This window comes from Andrographis paniculata, unplaced genomic scaffold, assembly GCF_009805555.1.
Source record: "Andrographis paniculata isolate CXL003 unplaced genomic scaffold, ASM980555v1 Contig69END, whole genome shotgun sequence".
Classification (NCBI taxonomy): Eukaryota; Viridiplantae; Streptophyta; class Magnoliopsida; order Lamiales; family Acanthaceae; genus Andrographis; species Andrographis paniculata.
Genome location: NW_026137605.1, coordinates 5140955 through 5154183, shown reverse-complemented (window position 1 = coordinate 5154183; position 13229 = coordinate 5140955). Strand labels below are relative to the sequence as shown.

The window sequence follows — 13229 nt, the reverse complement described above, 5'->3', positions numbered from 1 at the left end:
GTTTGACAATTTTATATGCTTTGTTATATTCATGGTTGTTCACACGTTGAGCAGAGAGAAGCTCTTCAAATCTTTCAACATTTGAGAAACATAGCCTTCATGTGTTGTAATAATGTGAGTCATTATTGATGATTAAACTTATTTTTCTTGTTTATTTGTTAATTATTGTGTGACATCATGAATTATTTTAATTAAAAAAAAAGATGATAGCATCATCATAGTGAAGGTTTTTCATATCTGTTACGGTCCCAGATATTTCATTAATTCTTTCGACGAAAGCTGAAGCATGTATCTTCCGTGAGGTAGTTCAAATCGATCTTATTGACTTGACGTATAAAGATGAATTTAATTTAATCTTTTAATTACTTCTTTTTTAATATAAATTCACATCTCATTTTAGCTGCTTCACTGTCCCGGAATGCCTCCCCGGAGACTGCAACAACAATAACCATATCTGCTCATTAATTTGTTTGTATTTGGATTGATAACTTATTGTCAATTATACTTAATTAATATTTTGCATATGTCTCTATTCTTCGGATGTTTGATATTTTGGGTGTGTGTGGTGCTCATTTGCCTTGGTCATCAGGAACAATATTGCATTTATATATTTCCGTGCCGGAATGTTGTTGGATGGGTGTCATTTTATAGATTTCTATATGATTTTTGTATTTGATAAAAAGCAGATATTATGTTATTTGTGACAAAATTAATTTTATAGCAAATACCATTGTTATTGCTATTTTTTGTAAGACGTAACAAAAAGTTTTATTGCAATCAGTAAGTATTAGTATCGATATTTTTCTTTATTTTTATTTTTCTATCTCTTCCTTCATTTTATGTTATTTTTCAGCTCTTTGTACAATTCCATCTTTACATTATAGTGCTTTTGATTAATTTATATAATAATTTTACCTTTCAAACCGTTTGAGTCAATTTCATCTTGAAGATTTTCTGTTTAAATCTATTTCCTTATCAATTCCGCCTATACAAAATATTTTATCCTCAAATCTCTCTCTCTGAAGTATCTTAGGGAACATTTCATCTATTTTTTGAATAATTTTCAAAAACCGTCTGAAAAAATAAATACCGGAACTTTTAGATACAACAATATATTAATATGATATTATATGTTTTGTGCCTAGCTCGGACATATTTAAATTATAAATAATGAGTTCTTTCTTTATTTTTTTCGACATAATAATTGAGTTTATATCCCAACTTATGAATTGTAGAATAAATAAATATTTGAATGAATTAAACCATTTGCTTAGCATCCTACAAGACACCATCTCTGCCTTGAAACATTGAACGAATTATATAACGAACAAAAGCAAACACATAAATGGTTGCACCAAGTGAAACCATTATTCTGACCCACAATAAAGATGTGAATGAATGAACCGCGAAGGCGTACCACCACCAGAACCACAAAACGGAGAAAGCCAATCCAACAACAGCTCCGACAATAACCTGCTTAGTGGTATGAAATTGTTCGGAAACCCGCAGCCACGACTGAAAATATTTACAGATCAAGAAAACATAACATAATATTTATTAATAATAACAAATAAAAAATTATATTCAATTACCTAATTCTTATATATCTTAATCAATGGATTAAACAATTAATTTTTCTTTTTATTCTAATTACTTACAAAGTATGAGGCAGCGGCGAAGAACATGGTGAATAAAATTGCAGTGAATAAGTTAATCCCCCATCGCTCCATAACTGCAATCAAATAATTAATGTATGTCAAATACAAAAAGCAAGGTTTTATACATACACATATAATTGATAATATATACTCCCTCCGTCCAATTTCTATTGTCCTAATGTATATTTGCATGGTTTTTTAGGTAATTGTTTTTTTTTTTTTGTTATGAATTGACAAATTTGCACTTAATTGTACAGTAGAGATTAAAAATAATAAATGAATTAAAGATAAAAATGTAAAATTTGTGTTTAAAAAAAGAAAATAAAAGGAGGGAGTAATAGGTTACTTACTTGAGACATTAAGAAGCGTGAGCATATAAAAGAATGATTGGGCGTGGGAAGACGGCATTCCCGGGTCGGATCTTAAGGTTGAAACGGGTCTTTGTTGGTTGAATAGCTTCTTAAGCGTTATAGATAGTACAGTATTTACAACTGCACCGGTAGCCGCCCACAAGGCTTCAGCATCATGGCGCCACACAATTATGGCACCAATCACTATTGACACAACCCATTTGCTCTGCACACCGTTACCATTACCATATATCAATTATATTACGGCGGCAGCTACAGTGCTGAACAGCACATCACATGCTATTAGATAACACATAATATTGCTATAAACAACACACTGTATATGCTACTATAATACAAATACAACACATGAACAAAACACTCATGCTATAGTTCCAACATCACACAGTATAACTACAGACAATACATAATATTACTACAAACAACACATAATATTACTATAGACAACATATTGTATATGTTAATATAATACAAATACAGCTAGTCTCATACAACACATACAACAGTTGATTTTAGCACATAACATACTTGCATACAACTCACTTGTTATTATTAAAAACAACACATACCTTTATTATACATAACATAACAATACTAATGTACGTTGTTTGCATATACAAGGTGTGCTAGCCATCCTCTTATATTATATTATATATTTTCAAATTAATAATAATACTCGGTAAATTAAATAATGTTTCTTTAGTCGGGTTTTTCGAAATTTTACTATTTAAACTTTACGTTTTTAAAAAAAAAAAAATTACTTTTTTCTTTCACAAACCATCCTATCAGACATTATTTTCATACCAAACTCAACCAATATTTTTTTGCAAACTCATCAAAATAAACACACCCAGAATTAATAAATAAAAAATTTGAATTAACTAACTAACTAACTAACCAGACTATTGAGAATAGCTTCGAGCTGGGCAGGGGCAGGGGCAGCTTGCGAATCATCATCCTCCCCCAAACTTTCCTTTGTAAATCTACGATGGATTCCCTCATCGTCACTTTCTGCAGTCCCCACTGCAACTGGATTCCCATTGCCAATAAAACTAGTTTTATGATTATAATTGGGTCTCCATGGCCATTGGATCTGCATCATCAGCACTACTGATTTCCTGCTACGAAACCCTAATCTGACCCGCCGGCCACCCACTTGGTGTTGCTGAAGCTTTTCCCTTCGTCCGGCGGCAGCTAATGTTGGCAGCTGAACAACGGAAATCGCCGACGACATTTTTTTGAAGAACAGAAGGGTAATTGGTCGCTCCGATCCTAATCAGCAAGCAGCATCTTCTTAGTTCAACCAAAAATGGTGACTCATTTTAATTATGAAGAGCTTAGGATGAAGAAAATTGAAAGGCTTGAATAGCACTTACGGTACGGATACCTACTGAATCACTGCCCGCCACATTTCTCATTTCTGCTTTGTCAGAGGAGAATATATATATATATATATAATATACTTAATAACTTACCATCAATAGGGTGTGTTTGTTTGGGAGTTTGAATTGGACTTACACTATTCATTCAATTTTTTCCTCTAAAATATCAAATTAAATATATATTTTTCATTTTTTATATTATATTAAAAATCAATTTTACATTCAAAATATCAAATCAACACCTATTTATATCACATCATACAACTATTTAAATTTATAATTTTTACTATTCAAATCCCAACTCAAAATCCAAACTCCCAAACAAACACACCCATAATGTACTCTTATAATGTCTATTTTTTTTTTTTTTTTTGTCAGTCACGTATGATGTCCTTTTCTTCTATTTTCGTCCCTCCACATCATTTATCATTTATTTTTTAAAAATATAATTATATATTTTAATTAAATTTTAAATTTTAAATTTTAATTTTATTTAATTTTAATTAAACTATTTAATTATTTTAATTTTAATCTATAATTATTTTTACTATATAATAATTATTTTTACCAATATATTTTTTAATTACTTACTGATTATACTTTAACTAAATTCTCGCATATATACACTCATATTATATGAGACGGGGAGTATTATAATTAACATAGTTATGGAATCATAATTAGTAAATATATTTATTAAATTCTAAAATTTACAATAGTTACAAGTATTATAATGTTATTTTTAAAATTAAAAATTATATTAATATAATTAATAGCTTACCATTGATATTATCTAATTTTATAATATTTATTGATATAATTATTGAAATTATAATTAATACTCTCTCCGTCCTAGATAATTTGGACGTGTTACCGTAGATATGATAATTTAGGTAAAGTATAATTGGTAAGTAATTAAAAAGTGTATTAATAAAAATAATTATTATATAGTAAAAATAATTATAAATTAAGATTAAGATTAAGATAACTAAATATTTTAATTTAGATTAAAAAAATTATAAAATATAAAGTTTAAAATGTAATTAAAGTGTATAATTATATTTCCAAAAAAAGAAAGGACAAGTTACGTGAAACAGACGAAAATAAAAAATATAGACAAATTATGTGAGACAGATGGAGTAATATATTTATTAAATTATAAAATTTACAATTATTATAAATTATTATTTTATTGTGAAATCTGTCCAATAATTTAATTTAAAAATTTATTAAAAAAATCAATATTTTCACTAGTTATTTTGTTTAATTGAATATGAAAAGTTTGATTAATTAAATTTAAATATATTTATAGATAATTTATGTTAAATTTAAACTTTAAAATTTTGAAATTTAAAATTTTTTTGAATAGTTTTAATTAATTAATTTATTGTTGAACATAATAAATTCTTGATAAATGTAATAAATTTTGATAACTTTGTTTCTTATTAAAAATAATAAGTTCTTTTTATAGTAAAAACTGAAAAGACAATATCACAGTTTTACATAATTTTTTATATTTTATATTAAAAAACATATCCCTTCAAATTATTTTACAAAAACAAACAAACACCTCTGTAAAATCAAAAAATTTAAAATTTTGGAGTTTGTTTTCCAATTTTTTTTCCTACACAATTTTCGATATGTATATTTTATTTTTTTACAAAAATAATATTAAATATAAAATATATTTTTTTATATTACCGATACAATTCCATATATTTCACATTAAAAAAAAATTCAAATCAAAACACTAAAAAAAAAAAACCTTAATTTAGTAAAATATCTAATTAAATTTTATGCAAAACTATTTCAATTAAAAATTTTATTATTCAAGGTTTCATGTAAAAGTAATCTCATATCTGCAGCAAAAAATAACTTAGAATTTTCTTTAAAAAAAAAATCTAAAAAGAAAAAGCAAAAAATAAGTTACATATTTTAACAATATATATTTTTTGATATTTCAAAATGTATTAAGTTTATTTTATATAATCGCAATTTTTGTAAGCATATATTTTACTTCGTGATTGTGCTTAGATAATAAAATTATTATTTAAAATCTTAAAATATATAACTAAATATATTCTTAGTAATTAATACCCTCGTCTCACATAATTTATTCATTTTTTCTAATTTTGTTTGTCACATATAATTTATTATTTTATTTTTCGAAAATATAATTATATATTCTAATCATATTTTAAAATTCATAATTTATAATTTTTTATCTTAATTAAACTATTTAGTAATTTTAATCTTAATTTATAATTATATTTATTGTATTATAATTATTTTTACCAAATACACCTTTTTAATTACTTACTAATTATATAATACTTAAAACTACGTATCTCAACTAAAGTGGACAAATTAGCTGGGACGGGGAGTATAAAACTATATGTTAAAATAAATATGATATTAAATACATATATATTTTTTGTATTTTCATTAGTAATTTATTTTGTAATTATAAGTTGTATTTTATGAATTAGAAAAGTTGTGTTATAGAATCCGTAATTAATGCTAATTATATTCGTAAGTAATATTTTTTAAATTTTTTTAGTGATCTTATAGTTAATTTAATATTTTCTTAATTCTCATTTAAATTTGTAATTAATATAATTAAAATGAATTATTATGTTTCCTCATTTTTGGATTCATTTTTTTTTTTTTTCTAAATATTGAAATTGATTATATTTTTTTTAATTATCATAATTCTAATCTCTTATAAATTTATATTACACTTTATCATTACTTCTTCTATTGTGCATCCAACGAGAATAAAAGAATATCTTAACATTTTACGGCGGCATCATCATCTTCTTGCCCATCTTCCAAAAAAAAAAAGGAAAAAAAAAAAAGAAAAAAAAAAAAGAAAAGCATTTCATGGCCGTAAAAGACGAATTATTCTAAAGGAGATTATGAATATTTGCTAATTTTATATTATATTTTATAATATGTGTTTTTTTTAAAATATATTAACATATTGTGTAAGATGTCTTTTATTATTTATATTATTTATATTTTATTTAGAAAATTTAATTTTTTTTTTTATAAATTTCGAAGTGGTTAATACTTCAATATTGTGTATTTAATATTATGTTTTTTAGTTGAGTTCTAATCAATCATTTTAGAAGGAGAGACAAATTTTATTCTTGAAGCTTTTGTTGAATAGTTATATATATATTGCTTCTAATTTTTTTCTTATTTAATTATTAATTTAAACATGATATTTTGTAATAAAAAATAATACTTCCTCCATCCGCCTGGTCACATTTACCTTTTACGTCATTATACTTAACATAAAAGAATATCCTTATATTTGAAGAACATAGAGAAACATGTTTTATCAAATAAAGAAACATTATACATTTTATATTCTTTAGAAACCCATTTTATAGACAGAGAAACCATTTATAAGTAGAGTTAGTTGCAGATCAGTTTATAATTCCTTTTCTCTTCACTTCCATTGACGTTTTATGATTATTCCATTATCTGGTGCATAGAAATACAATTTTTCCCTCGTTCTGTTTCTATATGGTATCAGAGCGCGATTTCGAAGTGCAATTGGAAATCTGATGGAAAACAATGGTGACAACTCCAGATGTACTGGGAACAACAGAAATAGCATTACAGAGGGTGGAAGCGCTGGTTCGGTTATGTCATTGGTGGATCTGCACAATGATCCGCTATACGTCTCAAGCTCAGAACATCCAGGCCTGAGTCTTACGAATCTAACCTTTGGGGGAAAAAATTTTCTCACTTGGAAGATGCAGGTCGAAATGGCCTTCGGTGCCAAGATGAAACTTGGATTCATCGATGGAAGCATCAGCAAACCTGCTGAGACCTCCACAGATTATCATCGGTGGATTAGGGCAGATTATACCGTAAAAGGTTGGATTCTTAATTCCTTATCTCCATAATTGAAAGCTGCTTTCATTTACGCTAGATCATCTCACTTATTATGGAATCAATTGAATAAAAGATTTGGTCATAGTAATGCTTCACATATTTATCATCTGGAAAGGGTAATACATCAGATTGAACAAGGAACTTCTTCTGTGGCCACCTTTTTTACCAAACTTGAGAGATGTTGGGAAGAGTTAGATAGCGTACATGCCTATCCTATTTGTAGCTGTGGAAAATGCACTTGTGACTTGACTGAAAAACTGAAGACAAGACAAGAAACTACTAAGCTAATTCAATTTTTAATGAAATTGAATGATGAATTTGACAATGTGAGAGGGCAACTCCTTGCTGCAGATCCTTTACCAAACATAGACAGAGCATATTATGTTGTTCAACAAGTTGAAAAACAGAAGCAAATAACAAGACAAGGAGTTGAATCTGTTGCTTTCTTCATTAATCAAGGTAATGGGGGACAATCCTCTGGATTTAATAAATCCAGATTTGTCAAAAACAAGGACACTACAAGGAAGTTCTGTAAACACTGTAAGAGTGAAGGTCATACCTACGACCAATGTTTTGAGAGAATCGGATACCCTGATTGGTATAAGGGTAAGAAGAAGGGGATCAACTCTAAAGCTACTGCTCAATTAGCTAACTGTTCTGAAATCTTGCTGGATATCCTTTGGAATTGGAGTCTGATATTGGAGGGACAAATGCTAATGCCATAACTGATGTTTGTCATGAGCTGATCAAACTACTTCAGTTCAGAAATGGAAGTGATGGTGGCAGCAAACAAGAAGACAATGCCTCAGTAAACTTTGCAGGTAGCTATAATCCTGCCCTCGCTATGACTTGTTTGAATTATGAAGAAAATAGTCTAAATGATTGGATCATTGACACTGGGGCCTCTGAACATATGACTCCTCACCTTAACCTCTTAACCAAAACTAGAAATCTAAAGAAACCAATTCTAGTTACTTTACCCGATGGAACAATTAAATCTGTCAACATTGTTGGCAGAGTGCAGTTAACTTCTTCCTTTAGCTTATACCATGTGTTGTATGTGCCTGATTTTAAATTCAACCTTTTGTCTATTGGAAAGGTCACTATTTCAAAAAGCTTGTTGCTAATTTTTCTTCTAATGGTTGGTCTTTACAGGACCCTTCCACTAGCCAAATCATTCTTGGAGGGCCAACTATTCATGGGCTATACAAGTATAAAGCTGGAATTCTTGTTAGTACTGAGTTAAATACTGTTGATATTGATACTGCTTTCAATAGTGACCTTTCAAATACTGTTGATGTTTGCAATGTTGATAACTCTAGCAGCTCTGTTGGAAATAATGTTGTTAAGTTCTCTTGTCAATGTGATTCTTTGCATATTTTGCACAACGGACTTGGCCATGCTTCTTTTTCCAAGCTAAAACACATATTCCCTTGTTCTGACAATGATTTTAAATCTTGACACTGTGAAACTTGTTCCCTTGCAAAGTTCCAAAGATTCCCATTCCCCAAGAGTAGCTCTCACTCTAATTCAGCCTTTGAGTTGTTACATCTTGATTTGTGGAGACCCTATAACACTCCCACTTCAGATGGAACATCTCTTTTCCTCACCATAGTTGATGATGCAACTAGGTGCACTTGGACATACCTCATTCAATACAAATCCCAGGTACCTTCTATCATTTCTCATTTTCTATCCTACATAAAAAACCATTTTCAAACTACTCCATAATTTGTCAGAACAGACAATGGGTCTGAATTCATCAACATTAACTGCAAATCCCTCTTTCATTCTTCTGGAATTGTTCACCAAAGGTCTGTTCCTTACACCCCCCAACAGAATGGTATAGTTGAAAGAAAACATAGACATTTGTTAGACACTGCCAGGGCACTGAAATTGCATGCCAATTTGCCTATTTCTTTTTGAGGGGAGTGTATACTTGCTGCTACATATATCATTAACAGAATGCCAATGTCTATCCTTAACTGGAAATCCCCTTATCAAGCACTTTTTGGCCACACACCTTCTATTGATTATCTTAAAACTATTGGATGTCTATGCTATGCAGCCTTGCTTCCTAGGAAAGATAAATTTGCTCCTAGAGGTAGAAAATGTGTGCTGATTGGGTATTCTTCTACCTCAAAGGTTATATTTTATATGACCTTGAAACCAATGACAAATTCATCAGCAGGGATGTCATTTACTATGAAAATATTCTGCCATTCACTGAAAAACAGTCTTATTCACAAATCAATACTTCTGATCCGACACCTGAGTTTGAAAATCTCATAGACATTGGTCTAGCACCTGTTGAGCACTATTCTGTTTCTAACCAAGTTCCTAGTCCACCTACTACTGCTTCCACAAACACTGATATTACTCCGGCTCCCAGATCTAATCCACTCCCTCTCAGAAAGTCTCAAAGAACCAAAACCTTGCCCACACGGTTCTTTGATTTTATTCTCCCAAGTGCCAATTTCTGTCATACTTTCCCTCTTATTTCATCATCTTCACTCAAGTTCCCTTCAGCCTACCAAGCCTTTGTCTCCAATATATCCACCATAAAAGAACCCATTACCTTCCTTAAGGCTAAAAATGATCATATTTGGCTTGAAGCCATGAAAAATGAGCTGGATGCTCTGGACAGAAACTAGACCTGGACTTTCTCCTCATTACCTACTGGCCACAAAGCATTGCATTCGAAGTGGGTATATAAACTCAAATACAAGCCTGATGGAACAGTTGATTTGGCCAAGGCCAGGCTTGTTATAAAGGGTTTTAATCAAACCTTAGGAGTTGATTACAAGCACACTTTCAGTCCTGTTGCTAAACTTGCAACTGTCAGAACACTTATTGCTCTATCCACTGCGAAATGTTGGCCCTTGCATCATATAGATGTTAATAATGCTTTCTTACATGGATTTCTTGATGAAACAATTTACATGTATCCTCCTATGGGATATTCTAAGGCTCCTCCTGATTCTGTATGCAAGTTGCAGAAGAGTTTATACGGGCTCAAACAAGCTAGTAGACAGTGGAATTTGGAGTTCACAAAATTTGTTATCTCGCTTGGTTTTACACAATCACCACATGATTACAGCTTATTTGTGAGGGAAAACAACAATACATTTACTGCACTTCTAGTCTATGTTGATGATGTTCTAATAACTGGAGACTCCTTGGATGCTATTGTCTCTCTCAAGGATGCATTACATCAAAAATTTACTGTTAAGGATCTTGGTTCAGCGACATACTTTCTGGGGATTGAACTTTGCAAGACAGAATCCGGTACATTTCTCTCTCAGCAAAGGTACATTAATGATATACTATCATTCTTTCCTGTGAATGCATCAGCTACTGTAAGAACTCCCCTTCCTGCTGGAATAAAGCTTGACAACACCTCTGGAACACCATTACCTTCTGGAATCAAATACAGGAGTTTAATTGGGAAACTTTTATACTTGGGAATGACACGACCAGACATCTCTTATGCAGTGCAACATCTATCTCAGTTTGTGTCCGCTCCCAGAAGTCATCATCTGAATGCAACCATTCATCTTCTTCAATATTTACAGAAGATTTCTTGTTATGGCTTGTTCTATCCGGTACAATCCAGCCTTAAGGTATCTGGCTTTTCAGACTCTGATTGGGCCTCATGTTTATCTACAAGAAGATCACTTATAGGTTATTGTATTTTCCTTGGGCACTCTCTTGTGTCCTGGAAAACAAAGAAATAAGATTCCATCAGTCGTTATTCTACTGAAGCCGAATACCGCAGCATGGCACATACTACTTGTGAACTCATTTGGCTCACACATCTCATAAAGGATCTCTATATTCCTGTTCATTTTCCTCTAACTTTGTTCCGTGATAACAGGTCAGCACAGTTTCTAGCTGCAAATCCATGTTTTCACGACCGTTCGAAACACTTTGAACTGGACTGGCACTTCACCAGAGATAAAGTACTTGATGGAAGTTTACGGACAGCATACATTCTCTCAGTATCTCAGTTAGCAGATTTAATGACTAAACCTCTGGCCTCTTCTCAACATCACACCCGCTCTTCCAAGCTGGGCGTTCAACCGCTTCCATCTTGAGGGGGGAAGAACATAGAGAAACACGTTTTATCAAATAAAGAAACATTATACATTTTATATCTTTAGAAACCCGTTTTATAGACAGATAAACCACTTATCAGTAGAGTTAGTTGCAGATCAGTTTATAATTCATTTTCTCTTCACTTCCATTGACGTTTTGTGATTCTTCTATTATCTGGTGCATAAAGAAATACAGTTTTTCCCTCATTTTGTTTCTATAATATTTATATAATTTTTTTTGTACAAAATGTCATTTTATTAGTATTATAAGACACTAATGAAAAGTACATTTGCAATTTCTTCTTAATTTGTACTATATTTTGATATAATAATTAATATTAAAAATTTAATATGCAAAAAGTAAATGAGACATTTAAAGCCGGACGGAGGTAATATATTTTTATAAAAATATATATATGAAAGACATTGCAAGTGATAAAAGAGTTATTAAAATATTTATTTTTATTATTTTTTAAAAAAATATTTGAAAAATAATATATTTATATTAAAAATATGTGTAAAAGAACACCCAAAGCTTTTATTAGGAAATAAAATATTGATAAAATGTTAGAAATAGAATTACGATTTTTATATATGATGTTTCCTCAATTAAATATGCCTTAAGTTTTGCTTTTAAATAAATTAGATATTTTTATGTAATTTTTAAATATAAAATAACTATCTAATGTAATAATTTTGTAAAGATTATTATTTGACGAATAGATATTTTTATGTATTTTAAATATAAAATAACTATCTAATGTAATAATTTTGTAAAGATTATTATTTGACGAATATTAAAAAAATAATATTGAAATATTATTATTATTATTATTATTATTATTATTATTATTATTATATTTGTATACATGATCGGTCTATAGGTATATAATTTTCATAAAATTTATACTTATATTTTCATACCTTATTTTTATATTTTTTATATACTAATATCATTTACTTATATATATATATATATACATACGTCTATAATGTTCATTATATATAGATGAATATTACAAGATCTAGAAAAAAAAAAAATTTGAATTCATGTTTTATTTTTTATATTTTCAATTTTTTTTTCTTACATTTGAATTTGTTTGCTTAATGTTTTGATTTGAATTTTTTTTTTTTTTTAATGTAAAGTATAAAGAATCGTATCGAAAATATAAAAAATAATATTTCATATTGAATATTAATTTCTGTGAGATGACAAAACATGTATATATATGTATATTGAGAATTATGTAGAAAGAAATTTTTAGGCAAACAAACCATTGTACTATTTCCAAAATATATTTAGGGTGTGTTTGTTTGGGGATTTGGATTTTGAGTTGGGATTTAAATAGTAAAACTTTTGAATTTGAATAGTTGTATGATATGATATAAATAGGTGTTGATGTGATGTTTTAAATGTAAAACTAATTTTTGGTATAATATAAAAAATAAAAAATAGGTGTTTGATTTGATATTTTTGGGGTAAAATTTTTGGTTGAATAGAAGAATTTTGATAAAATCCTTCAAACGAACAAACCTTAAGTCATCCTTTCATTTTACTATCAATATACATATTATATTTTAAAATTTGTATATATTTATTTCATTCTTTTTTTATTTATACTACACATAATTTTTCATCCTTAACAAATTTCGATACATTGCAAAATATTTTAAACAAAATAATTTAAAATTTATTTTAGTGTTTAATTTCTAATACTATATACTTCTTCTCATATTTATTTTTTTATTCGATTTTTTTTAGGTAATATTCAACTATTTTGAATTCTCAAGATCATTACAACTACTTTCTGT

At 28.9% G+C, this 13229-nt stretch overlaps 1 protein-coding gene across 1 annotated transcript; it reads right to left on the bottom strand.

Moving 5' to 3' along the window:
* Window positions 1-1222: 1222 nt before the first annotated feature.
* LOC127264129 (lipid phosphate phosphatase epsilon 2, chloroplastic-like) lies at window positions 1223-3447 on the bottom strand. The gene is made up of 5 exons (XM_051293531.1): window positions 3417-3447; window positions 2928-3301; window positions 2009-2234; window positions 1659-1732; window positions 1223-1515 (listed from the first exon to the last, which is right to left on the bottom strand). Exons 1-5 carry the CDS (start codon window positions 3445-3447, stop codon window positions 1279-1281), a joined length of 942 nt encoding a protein of 313 aa, XP_051149488.1. The 3' UTR covers window positions 1223-1278.
* Window positions 3448-13229: the final 9782 nt, after the last annotated feature.

Bases quoted from the DNA above. Each gene is read 5' to 3' on its own strand.
- LOC127264129 (XM_051293531.1), bottom strand. From the start codon at position 3,447: ATGAGAAATGTGGCGGGCAGTGATTCAGTAG. The intron at 3,302-3,416 runs GTATCCGTACCG...CTTGCTGATTAG, and splicing joins GGCGGGCAGTGATTCAGTAG to GATCGGAGCGACCAATTACC. The intron at 2,235-2,927 runs GTTAGTTAGTTA...AACGGTGTGCAG, and splicing joins AAGCTATTCTCAATAGTCTG to AGCAAATGGGTTGTGTCAAT.